Source organism: Sturnira hondurensis, unplaced genomic scaffold (genome assembly GCF_014824575.4).
Source record: "Sturnira hondurensis isolate 20B ecotype Veracruz unplaced genomic scaffold, ASM1482457v3 Scaffold0014854, whole genome shotgun sequence".
Lineage (NCBI taxonomy): Eukaryota > Metazoa > Chordata > Mammalia > Chiroptera > Phyllostomidae > Sturnira > Sturnira hondurensis.
In genome coordinates, this window is record NW_028087485.1 from 12,424,736 (window position 1) to 12,438,704 (window position 13,969).

Consider the following 13,969-nt stretch of genomic DNA (forward strand, 5'->3'; position numbering starts at 1 on the left):
CTGAGTATTCTGTCTGCCTGGACAGTAATAACCATCACTGCCTCTGAATACACAAAGGAGACGGGAAAAAGAAAACATCAGGGAATAGACGGAACTGGTAGGAGAAAATGGACAGATAGGGTAGAGCCAGGAATTGATAATCAGGGTAATTAAAAGACTAATATCTACTTGCCCCTAGGCAGTCCTATACTCTAGGCTAGATCAGCGATTTTCAACCAGTATGCCACAAGAATTTTTAAAACATGCAGTGCCTGCCTATTTAGTCAGGGTCACTGACCTCTTTTCCCTTAGATTGTCAAATAAAAAAAATGACAACAGCCAACACAACAATAGCTGTCTGGTGTAAATGAATAAAATTATACCTATCTTTCCTTGTGAGATTGGCAAAAAATATATTTTTTTGGTGTGCCACAGAATTTTAGAAATTAGTTCGTGTGCCGTGAGATGAAAAAGGTTGAAAATCACTGAGCTAGTTGTTAAGAGTAAAGAAATGAGTGCAATGGTATGACACTGTGGTGAGAAATCTAGTTTTTACCAATGCCAAGCAGAAATAGGAGTCAATGAATCAACCTAATACCTAACTTGTTTGCATAAACAGCTTTCATAGTACGACACCCAATAATTTAGTATCCTTCTGACCAAATCTAAATCCCCAATGTGTTCTCAAAGCCCTTCTTCTGTGAAGTTCTCTCTCAGAAACTGCCGACACACTCTTCTCAACCTCTCCATCTCCTGTCCAACAATGGGGGCCAACGAGACATGCTTTTCCTCCTCTTCTTTAAGCGTCCCTCTTTCAGAGGGAAATACTCTAAAGGGAATTATTTCATATTTTAAGCAAAACACATCTGTATACATACTTTTTATGTTTGACCTATCTCCTAAAAACCCATCCTTCTTGGGGTGTCTGGAAATGCTACAGCTACCTTATTACCATGAGCGGCTGACCAATATCCCCGTAGTCAGATGGCAGAGCAGAAAATTGAAAAAGTTTTGATGATTCCATGAGCTGCTGGATTCATCAATTCTGGAAACAACCAACCTCAAGACTTCCTGATATATGAAATAAGAACTCTTCCTGTTATTAAAGAAAAAAAAAAATCTTTCTCCATCAAAGACAACTTTTACTACAAACCAAATGCTTCTTCTTTATCCCCAGCCTTTACTCTATCAACACACCGAGATGTGCTGGTGTTGTACTGCCAGGCTCGTGGCCACTCCCCGCTTGGGGGCAGGGGAGAAAGGAAGCGTGCTGTGTGTCGGGGCTCCACGTGCCCCTTGGACAGGCCACTGTATGTCTGATCCCATCAGGAGCTTCTTGCTCTGTTTCCCACCTCACCCCATCCTTACGTATCAATCACACCACGCATGCTAACTCTCTCCCCTGACAATTTACCTGCTTTAGAATCTTTGTGCCAAATAACGCTGTTTTTCCATTCCCTCTGGCAAAAGCCTGGAATGAAGATCACGTACAGGGCTCTTCTCAGATTGTGTCAGATCTCTAGATGGAGCTACCTTCCTCGAAGCTCTGGACAGCTTAAGGAAAGAGTGAGCTGGGCGAAAACTGCTAGTTTGGGATGATAGAAAGGTTGCCTAGACTTCTAGGAAGCTGGACACTCACCAACACCTCACCAGCTACTTGTCTGGGAGGCAATGAGAGGGAAGAGGCAGGAAGGTGACAGGAGCAAAGCAGAGAACAACGGGCTAGAAGACAGTTAAGGGAACAATGTCAGCTCAGCATCATGAAGGCAGAGTTGTTGGCTTTCAATACTTTCGAATTTTAAAAGAATACTGTATTGGAATGGGTTAACTTCATCATCTTTAGCATCCTGGTAGCATTATTCAGTAGTTAATAAACAGAACATTAAAACCTCTGCCCTGCTGGCTTTTGGAAAAGGATCTCAAGGGACCCAAAACTCAGTCACTCTTGTGGCTTCCATCTCCAGTTCTTTTAACCCTGGCCAAGACGGTCTCCTTGGAGACTTTCTTCCGGTCATAAGCCAGACCGAGGGCAGCCATGCAATCGATGAAGAATGTGGTTAAGTTGATGTGCCAGCGGTACTCACTGGTGGAGTAGTCGTAGGGAAAGGAGTGGTGGTAGTTGTGGAAGCCCTCACCTGCAACAAAAACAAAGAAAAAGTTATGGAGCTGTCCTGGGAATGGACGTCTTCTTGATCTTGGAACACCAGTTAGCTAGCAGACCTTCAACCCAGTACAAATTTGCCATTGTTCAATGAATGCATGAAACTCGTCTCTTCTACTCTGAACCAAATATACCCCCTGGTCACCCATGGCCGTCTGGGAGCCCTTGGGTGAAAAGGACTGGCAGTTTCTCTCAGAGGATAAGATGAGCAAAAAGAAATGGCTACTGCTGGAAATGGATTTTAGATTGGAAAATGCCAGAACTTCACTAAATACTGGTCTGAGATCCTTAAGGCTCTGTAGGTATATGCATGTGTTAGGACAGAAAGAGGAGAGAGTCAAAAATGAAGAACTTCTGCTGTGTTTCCTACAGAGATGAGCAAAGGAATACACCTGCGTTGGTACTACCTCCAAGGGTGGGAGAGACCAACAGAGCTGGGCAGCGACGGCCAAGTCATAAGAAAGGAGGCCCAGCAAGAGTTCAAGTGTCCTTAGCCACCACCGACTGGTTCAGTAAACTCTCTGCCTTGGAATTCTTTGAACTTTGACCCCGGTGTGGCAGTGATGCAGGGAAAACAGAAGGTCTTTGCGGGAGTCAGAGCCAAGATGCCTGTATGTTCCCTCCAACTTCTAAAGTTCTGTGATGAGCAGTTCACTTTGCTGGATGACGGAAAAACAAACAAACTCTGGACACGTGATCATTTCCGAAATGGGTAAAACTTCGGAAACTCCACGGAGTCCTCCAACCTTTGGCAGAACTCTTCCTTCTGAACCACACTCAACCATAACAATACTGACCCTTATGCGGCCCAGATAGAGCCAGGTAAAGAATAGCTAATGCAAGAGCCTACTGAGCCCTCTGAAGAGAAAAAAACCTCAGCAGAGTAGTAACGCTATTAATAACGAGCAATAAAGGCAGTCCTACAAAGTCAAGGACACCATCCAGGGTATCTCAAGGTATGTCCTCTCTCTGTGACACTGGATGAGCCACAGTGGGAACTGAGGAGGAGGGTGGCATGATCCCAAGGCTAAAGGTACTAACGGAGGATGGCTAATTTCCACAAATGGCTTTGCAGCTCGGCTCTGTATAAAGCACTAAGCAGGCCTATACTTATCAGATTTAAAACGGAATCAGACACAAACCTAGCCAAGGCGGGTGGGGGAAGAGGAGGGTTAACGGGTAGGAGAAGGTCAAGACTTTGCAACTGGGGCAGCGAGACACAGCCCAAGAAAGACTCAAGGGAGGTCAGCTTTGGCAGAGAGAAGATGAGCATGTGACTGTGGGGGAGGTAATTCAAGAAGAAAAGATTAGAAAGGCAGGAAGCAGAGCTAGAGGAAAACAACGGGTGTGGTGATAAGGGAGGAAAGCAGCAGGTATGGAGAAAAGAGTAACTCAGACAAAGTAAGACACTGGAGCCACTTTGAACCAAGGGTTGGAAAGAGGCTGCGGTTGGGGAAGCTCGCTATCGATCCATTTGTAATACAAGATAAGTCTCATTCCAGAAACTTCTATTTCTATTAAAATCTCAGACTTATATGGCCTAGGTGATTTATTTCAAACATGGTTCAGAGTAAGGACATACCCAGTGGTTGAAGGTGCCTGAAAAAAGTGGGAAGAGGCAGGAAAGTTAAAAAGAAATAGAAAAAAATAAAACACGTCTACTACAGACTGTAAAGATGGTCAGGGTTCAGAATATAAAGAAAGATTTTAAGAAGAAAAAAGCAAATGTCGGGCCATGCTGTGCACAGCACATGCAGCGGTAGGCGGCCTGGGCATGTTGGGTGCCCGACGGTGCTGATCACTGGTGAGGGACAAGAGGCCCCTGGGTTCGCTCAAGGAAAGCTACTTCCAGACCTTAGTCGAGGTCTATATTTAGTCGAAAAGACTGACAGAAAAAGAAAATGGAGACAGATGGAAGAACCCTGCTGTCCTAGACTCTGGCTCTTAGGACTCAAATTCAACAGAGAAATAAATTCATGAATAGTCAGCATTAGATGAGCAAGCAGGCCCCTTTGATCAAACTAACTGCCTTGTTGGGGTTTCCCTAACTAAGCCTTATGGGTGGGCAGGGGGGAAAGGGGGAGGTGTTCTTAGCACAGAGTAAAGCAGAAGAGAGAAAAAACAAGGACAGGGGACAAGGGTCAGAGGTGGGAAAGGGCCATAGACAGTTGTTCTGATGCGCTTCCTATCGGCAGCACCAAGCAGTGAGGGCTGACAGACTTCAAGAATGGCCTGTCTGGATACAGCCAGAAGATAAAAGCTTACTGACTTAAACTACAAGTATTCTGTGTTTTATATGACATACTTAAATATCAACCACTAGGCATACTGGCCACCCAGAAAACCCTGTCTGTTGATACATTCCCTACTCCAAACAAGACTGCCATCCAGCCCACAAGTGACCGGAAAAAGGAAAACCCGAAGGGGCTCATTACATGCAGCATTTGGGGATTGTCTTAGAACCTGGAATCGAAGGCACTGTTATTTTTTTACCCTTTCCTTTTTATATAAGACTTGTTGCCTATAGCATAGACAGTAGGTAGGAAATAGATAGGGGGGAGGGCAAGAATAGTAGGGGAAATATAGAATCTAAAGAACTTGAGACACATGGTTATAAACTAAGGGGCGGGGGGGAGAATGGTGGGGGAGAGAGTGTGCCGGTGGAGGGGAATGAAGGGGGGGAATAGAACAACTGTAATGGTATAATCAATAAAATATATTTAAAAATTAAAAAAAAAGACTTGTTGCCTGACTCTCAAGAGTTTTCTAACTTATTGCCCCTTAGTTTTAGAGTGAAAAAGAGGTCATAAAACAAGTTAATCTGGTTTTCCTGGTTCCCAGCCTAATACCCGAAAGAGCAGACCACTGGATGTGATCTTGTTGTGGACGGCGGACTTACCCGCAGCTCCCATTGAGACCAGAATATTCTCACGGGGGTTAATGTTCTTGTCATAAGGGCGGTATCCATACAGGTGGGCAGCACTGTTCACCAGCCAGGTGGCGTTGAGCACAATGGTGTAACGCAAGAAAGTGGCAACGCACAGGCTGTGTAGGAAAGTTTCACCCCAGAAATAACAGGGCACAAACGTGGGGAGGATGAAGCACATCAGCAGGATAGCGGGCTTGTAATACCTGCATGGAAAGACCGTACACGGTCAGCGGGGAGAGAATTCAGACCTACCTGACTCCCATCATCACTGTCTCTCTCCTTCTACATTGTGAGGACAGTGTGGCAGAAAGCAGAGCAAGGGGATGGGGTGGGCAATTTAGGAGGATGCAGCGTTATCTCACTTTTTAGATGAGGTAATGAGGGGTTAAATGACTTTTCTAGGATTGCACCACTAGGAACCAGTGGAGCAAGGATTGGAATGCTGGTCTCCTGTCTCAAAATTCACTGTTTATTCTTTTCACTATAGCATAATGCATGTGGATAAACAGCCCAAGTCCAGATTCCAAATGAATACACTGAGTTCTCCTGGCCAGGGCGCCTCTCTTTGGTGCGTTTTCCATTCTGCCTTGGGCACCTCTCTCTTTCTGGGCAGTGCCCTTTGCAGAGTCCAACTTTAGTGTCTTGCCTCCATTTCTTGCCAGCCACCTCTAATCCTTCCTCTTCCTTTCCCTCAGGGTCCTCGATGTCTACAGGTGACCCTCCAGAGGCCCTGTCCCATTATTCAATCTCTCAAGCCATTGACTTGATTTCATACGTCTCGTCGGCAGTCCAGCCTTACGTTCTCACATCACTGGTTTTCCTGCATCCAACTCCTTTCCATTTTTCCCACTGCTTCCTTCACGTGGATCCTCACTGCATCCTAACTTGGGGCCCTGCTTCTCATCTCTTTGGCTTGGTGGTTTCTCAACTGTCCTGAGAGTGATCTTTCTGAAGCACACCTCCAACCATGACACATCCCTATTGCCTGTTGAATTAAATCCTAAACCTGCTTTTAAAACTGCCCAAGAATAGCACCAGTCTCCCTCTCCAGGCTTAATTCTACCACACCCTGTACTTCAAGCAAAAGGACTCTGTTGCTTGACCATGCCCAGGCTTCAGTTCCTTCTGTTCTGTTTCCATGGTCTCTCCCTCTCCCCACAGCACCTGTGACACTCTCTACCCATCAGTGGACTGCAACGCTGCTTTCTTCATAAACCCTTCCCTATGCACTCTCCCTCTCCTTCGTGCCTCTTACTGCTACAGAAAATATTTTGCCATCTATCATAGGCATTCAGACACCTGGCTTATCCTTTCACTCCCCAACAGGCTACAAACTCTTTGAAGGCAAGGACTATTACCAGAGCTGTCTTTGTAGCATGACTTCCTAAGTCAATAAACTTGAATTTAATTGGTTTAACTAAGATAGCTCAGGAAGAACATCAATCTAGGGCTGTGGACTTGGGTGCTGTTAAAAATTAGGGTTTTAAATTATGGTTTTGAACATACAAACCCAGAAAATCTCTCAGCTTACATCTACAAGTCCCAGGAGAAAACAGAGGGGTCCCCAAACACCAGGTGCCCAGCCCCAGCGCCACCCCGCTCACCTCCTTTGGAACATCAGCATCTTTTCGGCTTTTAGGTCAGACAAGTCCAGCGAACCACCCTTCTCTTTGACGGCTGGGTGTTTGCGCACAAGCAGCCATCCCACATGAGAGAAGAAAAAGCCACGCCGGGCATTGTGAGGGTCGGCATCTGTTTCTGAGAACTTGTGGTGAACACGGTGATCTCGGGCCCATTCATAAACATCGTTCTGGAGGAGCAAAGAAGAATGTAGGTCTGAGGAGAGACACCCTCTTAGGGAATCCCGATGAATAGACATCTTCAAGAGCCAATGGCTCTCAGCCCAACATCACAAAATACCCAAAAGCTGGAGGGCTCCACAGAAGGTCATGGAGTTGCCTCCTCTGTTCCCCAACTTGCCACTGAAGCCTAAGTGGAAAAGCACCTTAAAGTCCCAGGACCACATGAAGAGGATGGGTTGCTTCATGAAGGTTTTACAGTGGGCAGAGTGGAGGTGGACCACACAGAGCTCAGACAGTTTCATTAGGAGAGAACAGTGCAATTCTTCAAGCAAGAAATGTAAGGGAAGGCCTTCACGCGGTGCCTGATCCCGGGGCAGGGAGACGGAGGCAGACAGCCTTGCATCCCAGGGTCCTGGTCAGTGGGTGAAGCTGCAGGGAGCTACATTCTGACGCCTTGGCAAGAGATAGCTCACAACTCAACAAGGCCAGGTATAGAAATCATAAGCTTGGCCACAATCCCAAAAGGCCTCTGGGCTCCTCTGGGACTGTTTCCACCCCTTCTTTTATTCTTTTACAATGTTATTTATTTAGAGGGCAGAAGGGGAGGGAGAAAGAGAAAGAGAGAAACGTTGATGTGTGAGAGATACATCAACTGGTTGCCTCTGGCATGCCCCGATGGGGCCTGACCTGCAACCCAGGCATGTGCCCTGACTGGGGATTGAACCAGAGACCTTGCAGTTGCAGGCTGACACACAATCCACTGAGTCATACCAGCCAGGGCTCTTTCCACCCCCTAAAGGTTGTGCTAATATCTCTTCCTCATCTTTGCCCCAATATCAAGAACCCTCAAGGTAAGTACCTGGAGTACTGCCACAAAAGGGAGCAAATTTGATTGCCTCTTTTTTCCCTCTACTCCAAGCTAAGCCCCACATCACATGCTATCCTTTGCCAACTGGTACTACTTAGTAGCTATGAGCTCCCTTTCCCCAACGTCCTTAACTCTCTCTCTGCTACCAACTTTCTGCCTCAATAAACCTCCTTACCTGACTTAGCCAGCCTGGCAACCCAAGATAGGACCATAATGCTGGTCTCTCTAACCTCTCAGTGATACAATTTTGTCATCTGTAAAATGGAAATCATTATAGCACCTACCTCCTAAGAGAATGTCATCAGGTAACCCATGTTAAGTGCTTAGAATAGTACCAGGCACGTACTCAGTGCCTGCTCCCATTACCTGAGTCCGTGAAACACGCACTTCAATCCCATCCCGGTGGAGTCCTAAGATATTCACCTAAAATGGCAAATCTACTGCCCAAGGTCTGCCCAGGAAACCAGCATCACACACTGAGGCTTATGCATTACAGGCCTTTAGGACGAAGCATCCCAGCCATCAGATCACCTGATAACAGTGGAACCTTAGGATAAATAGAGTATTTCCTATTTATCTCCCATTTCCCTTTCCTAGTGACTCGGAAGTGTGCTCAGGCTTTACGGACTTCAGGAATGGGCCTGCACTTTAGGTGACCACGAGGAGAGAGAAAGTAACATGATTGTCCAGGCGTTGCTTCCCTCCAGGTGCGGACCTCCTCCATGCTGCCCCTGACCATTCACAGAGCGGATGAAAGGGCTGAGCGGTGCCCGCTTCTTACCTGGAATGCCATCGTGTTGGCGATGATCAGGAAGATCCGCAGGGGCAGCCGAGCTTTGTAACTCCGGTGACTCCACAGGCGATGGGCTCCTGCTGTTATGCCCAGGGCGCTGAAGATATAGCAGGAGAACGCTACAGGAGGAAATGGTGGGAAGTCAATAATCTGGGGGACCATTCGCATGTGGTTCTCTGTATGCCATCTGTGTCTTCAGAGTCTTCGGGGGAGCATTTGCTTTACCCTGAAGTGCAGGGACACCTTGGTCTCTTAGGTCTCTCCGGGCTTATTACTTGAAAAATACCATTAACTCTCATCCTCTCTACCTAGGAATTGGAATAAACTAAGGAGTCCCGGGAAGTTCAGAAAGGCAGAGCAGAGAAGAGAGAGTTTACTACCTAGCCACTTGGTCACTCTCAGTCACGGGGAACATTATCCCAGGTCCCTCATCTCCTTTGACCTTCAGCTAAGCTTCCTCCAAATTTTAAGGACAACAGACTACTGCCACAGAGCATAGGGCCCACAAGCAAGTATGGTTTGGGTGCTCACCAGTTCGAGGGGCCCTGAGTTGTAGGGGACACTTGGGGGCTCAGAACTCTGGCTGTTTACCAACTGGTACAAAAGCCTTTCATTAGTTTAGCAGGCAGTGTGGCCACATTGGGGGGAAGTGTGCCCTGTACCTACGTCGTATCTGCCCAGTGCCTTAAGCGTAACCACAAATTTTATATTCTGTGATTCTCTGGATCCCTTGAAGAGCTTTAATATCCTCACTTCAGAGATGAAGAAAGAGACAGTCAGAGAGGTTGTGTTATCTCTGGTCATGAGTCTAGTAAGAAATGGAGCCATGGTTTAAAACTAGGATTTCTGTCAACAAGCATTCATGGTCCCGCCACCCCATCCAGGTCCCCAGGGTGTGCACACAAGTCTTATGTCTCTCCTTTCAGATGTCCCCTGTCGGCCCCTACTCTCTCTGGCAAGGCTAATTTAGACAATGATGGGATACGTTCAAAACTGTCAGTGCAGCACCCCAACCAACACTGTCTTCCGTCACCTTCCCGGAGGCCTGCCAGGTATAATCTCTAACTGGGAAGTGCGTTGCTGGGAGTGCCCACCTTCCTCTATTCAGCAGCGCTAGCAGGCAGGGCCTGAACAAGGCCTTGGTAGAGCGGTGGATTGTTGACAATGTTTCATTCCCAGGGAAATAGCTAGAAACAATGGATCTTCAGTGACCACAGAATTTAGTTGCATTTGGAGACACCACACATTGTAACAAATTGTCCTGTTTTCTCCAGCCATAGATAGCAGTTTCCCAAACAGTCCAGGATCCCAAGGACAGGCATGGAGCCAGAGTCAACTCCAGTGGAAGTTCTGTCTCTAAGCCCTCTGCGTTGAAGGCAGGGCCACAGGTGATTTACTGGCCCCCAGCCATACGGCAGTTGTCTCCCCAGATGCAGTATCTGCCTGCATCTGCACTGGGAAAGGTGACAGTTGAGCCACAGCCCCACGAATCCATGAGGAGGAAGGAAAATGGCTTTGGGCACAAAAGCAGAAGCACTTGGCTGAGAACCAAGGAAGCTTACTGGGGTGGCTTCACACCACAGAGGTGACCCTGGCAAGTTAACTCAGAAGGCACAGAAGATCCTAGTGCTAACAGGGGAACTGAGAAAAGAACCCAGGCACTCTGGTGCTTTCTAAGCCTATGAGCCAGGCCTTATGGCAGTTAGAGACTCATTCTCTACTAATGTCCAAACTGACGGTTAAACAAAATCTCATAGCTTTGGCCCTAAGAGACCAGAAGTTTTGCTCCTTGGACCTTCGCTTCGCCAGAAATATCCCTTCACACTGCCCCTAAGGGACCTTCTGAGAGGTTCCCCAAATTGCTCAGTCATGAGAAATGCTGTTATCACAACCAGCTGCTAATTTAACACTGTCCTGGGGAATAAAAGGAAAGATGTGGCCAAGCTCCTAAACTCTGAAAGCAGACCTCTGAGCTGTCCCTTTTTCTTCCCTGTTCCTTAAGACAGAGGAGTTATGATGTCCCCTTCTCAGATAGTCCCTCAGTCAGCTAAGCCATCCAGCACAGGTCCCAGGGGAAGGAGTACAAAAGGTCACCACCCAGTCTCCGTGTGCTGCATAGTTCCGTCCAGAAGCACAATGCACACCCCTGGGCAGAGCACAAAAAGGCAGTGGGCACAGCCTTGGTTTGGGGACAGCACTCTGCCCCCTGCGCCAGTAGCCCAGGGTGGGGAGCAAGCAAAAGCAGTCTGGCCAAAATCTGGACTTAACCTGACCTGTAGGGAGTGCTGAGTCTGGAAGGGGCTTATAGGCAACCAAACTACTTGTGAAGACCCCTCTACTAGGGAGGAGCCCACAGTTTCCCTGGGGAATCCTCACACTGCAACTGAGGTTCAGCTGGGTTCTCAGAGGGGCTAGAGAACAGATGTCCAGTCCCCTCACGAATAAGAAAGCCCATCCCAATCTGCTGATGAACTGATTTCCTGTGCCTGGCCAGCTCCAGCAGTGACACACTTGTAATCTTCCTGATCCTAAAAAGATTTGTACTCAGAAAGACTGAGATCCTGAGAGAGGGGACCACCCGGAGGCACTCAGAGGATTCCCTGACAAGCTGTAGGGACCAGATCCCACCACCTTTCAATGTGAAAGGGCCTATGAGAATCAGTTAAAATTTGGCCTACCAGCCCTTCTACATAACTACCCTCCAAGAGTGCGGCTGTCAACAAACACCCCACACCTGAGACTACTTGGGAACGCCCTAACGTTGTTTCCTGGAAAGAGCTCTTGGTCACCACCCTCACGGGGTGGCAGTGTGGGGCCCCTGGATCTTCTGAGCTCCCCCACTCTCCCCTCCCCACTCAGGCAGATGGTGGCAGAGGCGAAAATGCCTGCAAAGCGCACGTGTGGATTCAGGAGGCGGGGCCCTGCTATCAGCTCATACTCATGGATCCCTCTGCTATCAGCTCATACCCATGGATCTCTGAAATACGGGAGCTAAGGGCAGGTCAGGGACAGAACTGGTAACTGTCTCCCTCATTGCAGCAGCCTCAAGGCTTGGGCTGCTTGGGGCTCTTTTCTGGTCTGGTCTGCCTGTCCTGGCAAGGAGAGACTGCAGGGCATCAGGAGACAGGGGCTGGAGTTACCTAGATGGGGAGTGGGGCATGAAACATTCCCCCAACCTTATTTCACCCAAATGACATTTTGCTGAGCGGTGCGTATGCTTCCCCGGAGACCTGCACAGTCACAGAGCACCCCATCTGTGTAACCTGGGTCCTACAGGAGACTTTGCCTTTTCTGTAACAAAGGAGGCTGGTGGGCCAAGGGTCAGGGCAAATAATTCTGTGGGTAACACCTCTCTGTTCCTCCCTCCCCTACCATCTTCGTGAGCAGTTTCTGTTGTCCCACACTGTGCTCAGCATCTACGCCCCCTACTCACTCCACCCCCAAGACCACTGGTTCCATCCCATGTTCCCATGCCTCCCAGGTAGGCTCCGGGATTCTTTTGTGGCTGGCAGGGCTGGGACAAGCAGCCAAACAAATGACTTGAAACAGAAAAGCTCTTTCAGAGACAGCTGACTCTCTGGCGCAGGCCCACTCCCTTCAAAGCCTGCAGCGAAAGGTCTCAATGGTCCCTCCCCAGCTCCCAAATGAAAGGCCACTCTGGCCTCCCAGTGCCCCCACGCTCTGTCTCCAGCCCACTCAGCCTCTCAGACATTGTCGGGAAAACCTGGACCCAGAGGGCCCGGGGGGCCTCTATTCCATATAAGCCCCCACCTTGTTAAAGAGCCGGGAGTGTCTGGGGTCCTGGATCAACAGGACAGGAATAACTCTTACCCCAGAGCCAGGTGTAGACCTTGCACGTTGGGACCAATATGATCCCATACAGGGCTCCCAAGTGTAGCAGAGACATAAGGATGATGTTCCTCCAAACATACACAAGCTTGGGCTTCGGGCCCTCCTGATCCTTGTAGCTTGGGTCGAGGATGTCATCTCTCATTTCCGGGCGGAGGTCTTCTCCCGCATACAGGGGATTCTTCTCCAACTTGGCTTCCCCATTCTGCAGGGTCCTGGAGGGGGGTTCTGTGGTGGTGGTGGTGGTGGTGGTGGTGTAGGAGCTAGGGATCTGGAAGGGAGAGCGCAGAGAGTCAGGAGAGAGCAGACTACACGTGGAGGCAGCAGGGTCCACTTCACTCCCTAATCAAGCTGGGGGAAGGGAAGACCCTGACCCTGTCCCCAGTACCCAGGTTAACTGAGGGCGGTCTACCCTAGATGGAAGAAACGGAAGTCCCCAGGAACTGTGCAGATAGGTGGCAGCGAGGGTGAAACCTCAAGGTGAAGGGGCAAATAGGAAGGAGTGAAACACTTTTGCCCCTTCCGACACACGACGGAACACCCTCAGGGGATACATATCCACTTAAGGGCACCCTAACCACTCAGTTTTCTTTTAAGCTTGAGAAGCAAAAGTTTGGGAACTGAGTCCCCAAATAACAATCCACATTCGCAACAAATGAAGGCAGAACAACTCGCAAAAGATGGCTATGCCCTCCGCGGAGGTGTCCTCCCCAATCATCAACGAGTCCCGGCTAGGGGCGGCGACCCCGCGGTCTGGGAGCCAGTGCTGGGAAACTCACCTCGTCTTGCAGCAAGTGGGCCGGCATCTGGACTCTCTGAGGCTGGGCTCACTTTCCTAGGGCTGAGACTGAGGAGCGGATTCCGGGACAGCAGACTTAGGCAGCCGAGCCCGCCTTCGCGTGGTGATAGGCGGCGTTGCGCTCCGAACCCTTCTCGCTGCGTGAGCGCCGGATCCACTGTGCGTAGATCTCCCAAGGCTGGGGATTTAAAGGCTAGAGGTGCCAGGGGGCTGACCGTACCCCGTATTTCCTCACACCCCTTTTACTGGCAGCCAACAGGGGCAAAGTGCGCAGAGTTGGCCAGCCGTGCGAGCCCCGCGAGAGCGGAGAGGGGAGGAGGCTGAGACGGGGCGTGCTAGGGGCTGGATGAGCAAAAACTGGATGCTGCAGCTACACAGAGGCTCCGCCGCCGCAGCTCCGGCCCCGGGGGAAATGCTAATGGGCTTCTGTAAACTCTGGAGCGTCATTGGCCGAAGGGAATTTGGTGCCACCTCGTCCCGCCGTTGCCATTGGCTCGGCGCAATCTGCTGTTCCCGGAGCCGCGAGCTCCTTGCTCCCCCCCCCAACTCCTTTCTCTTTGGCTTCTCTTCCACCGGCCGCTGGGCCTCCGTCCGGCACCCCGCGGCCTCGCAGGCACTCGGGAGCATTCTCTCCGGGAGACGGAGAGGACGCAGTCCGGGGATGGGGGGTGGGTACCAGCCCAGGGCTTACCCCCCCTCCCCCAGCACTAAGCGATTGGATGGGCACTGGGGAAGTTTCGCAGGACACAGTAGAGAAGCCACAGGGCAGACCAGTAAGCACAACTCCAT

General features: G+C 49.5%; 1 protein-coding gene across 1 annotated transcript; it reads right to left on the minus strand.

The window, feature by feature from the left end:
• Positions 1–589: 589 nt before the first annotated feature.
• SCD (stearoyl-CoA desaturase) lies at positions 590–13,430 on the minus strand. Its single transcript, XM_037064163.1, has 6 exons — positions 13,161–13,430; positions 12,364–12,652; positions 8,521–8,651; positions 6,674–6,879; positions 5,040–5,272; positions 590–2,114 (listed from the first exon to the last, which is right to left on the minus strand). Exons 1-6 carry the CDS (start codon positions 13,185–13,187, stop codon positions 1,915–1,917), a joined length of 1,086 nt encoding a protein of 361 aa, XP_036920058.1. The 5' UTR covers positions 13,188–13,430; the 3' UTR covers positions 590–1,914.
• Positions 13,431–13,969: the final 539 nt, after the last annotated feature.

Excerpts from the sequence above, each read along its gene's own strand:
- SCD (XM_037064163.1), bottom strand. The coding sequence starts at position 13,187 with ATGCCGGCCCACTTGCTGCAAGACGAG. Across the intron at positions 12,653-13,160 it reads CCCACTTGCTGCAAGACGAG|ATCCCTAGCTCCTACACCAC; the intron begins GTGAGTTTCCCA and ends TCTCCCTTCCAG. Across the intron at positions 5,273-6,673 it reads ATGCTGATGTTCCAAAGGAG|GTATTACAAGCCCGCTATCC; the intron begins GTGAGCGGGGTG and ends CTTTCCATGCAG.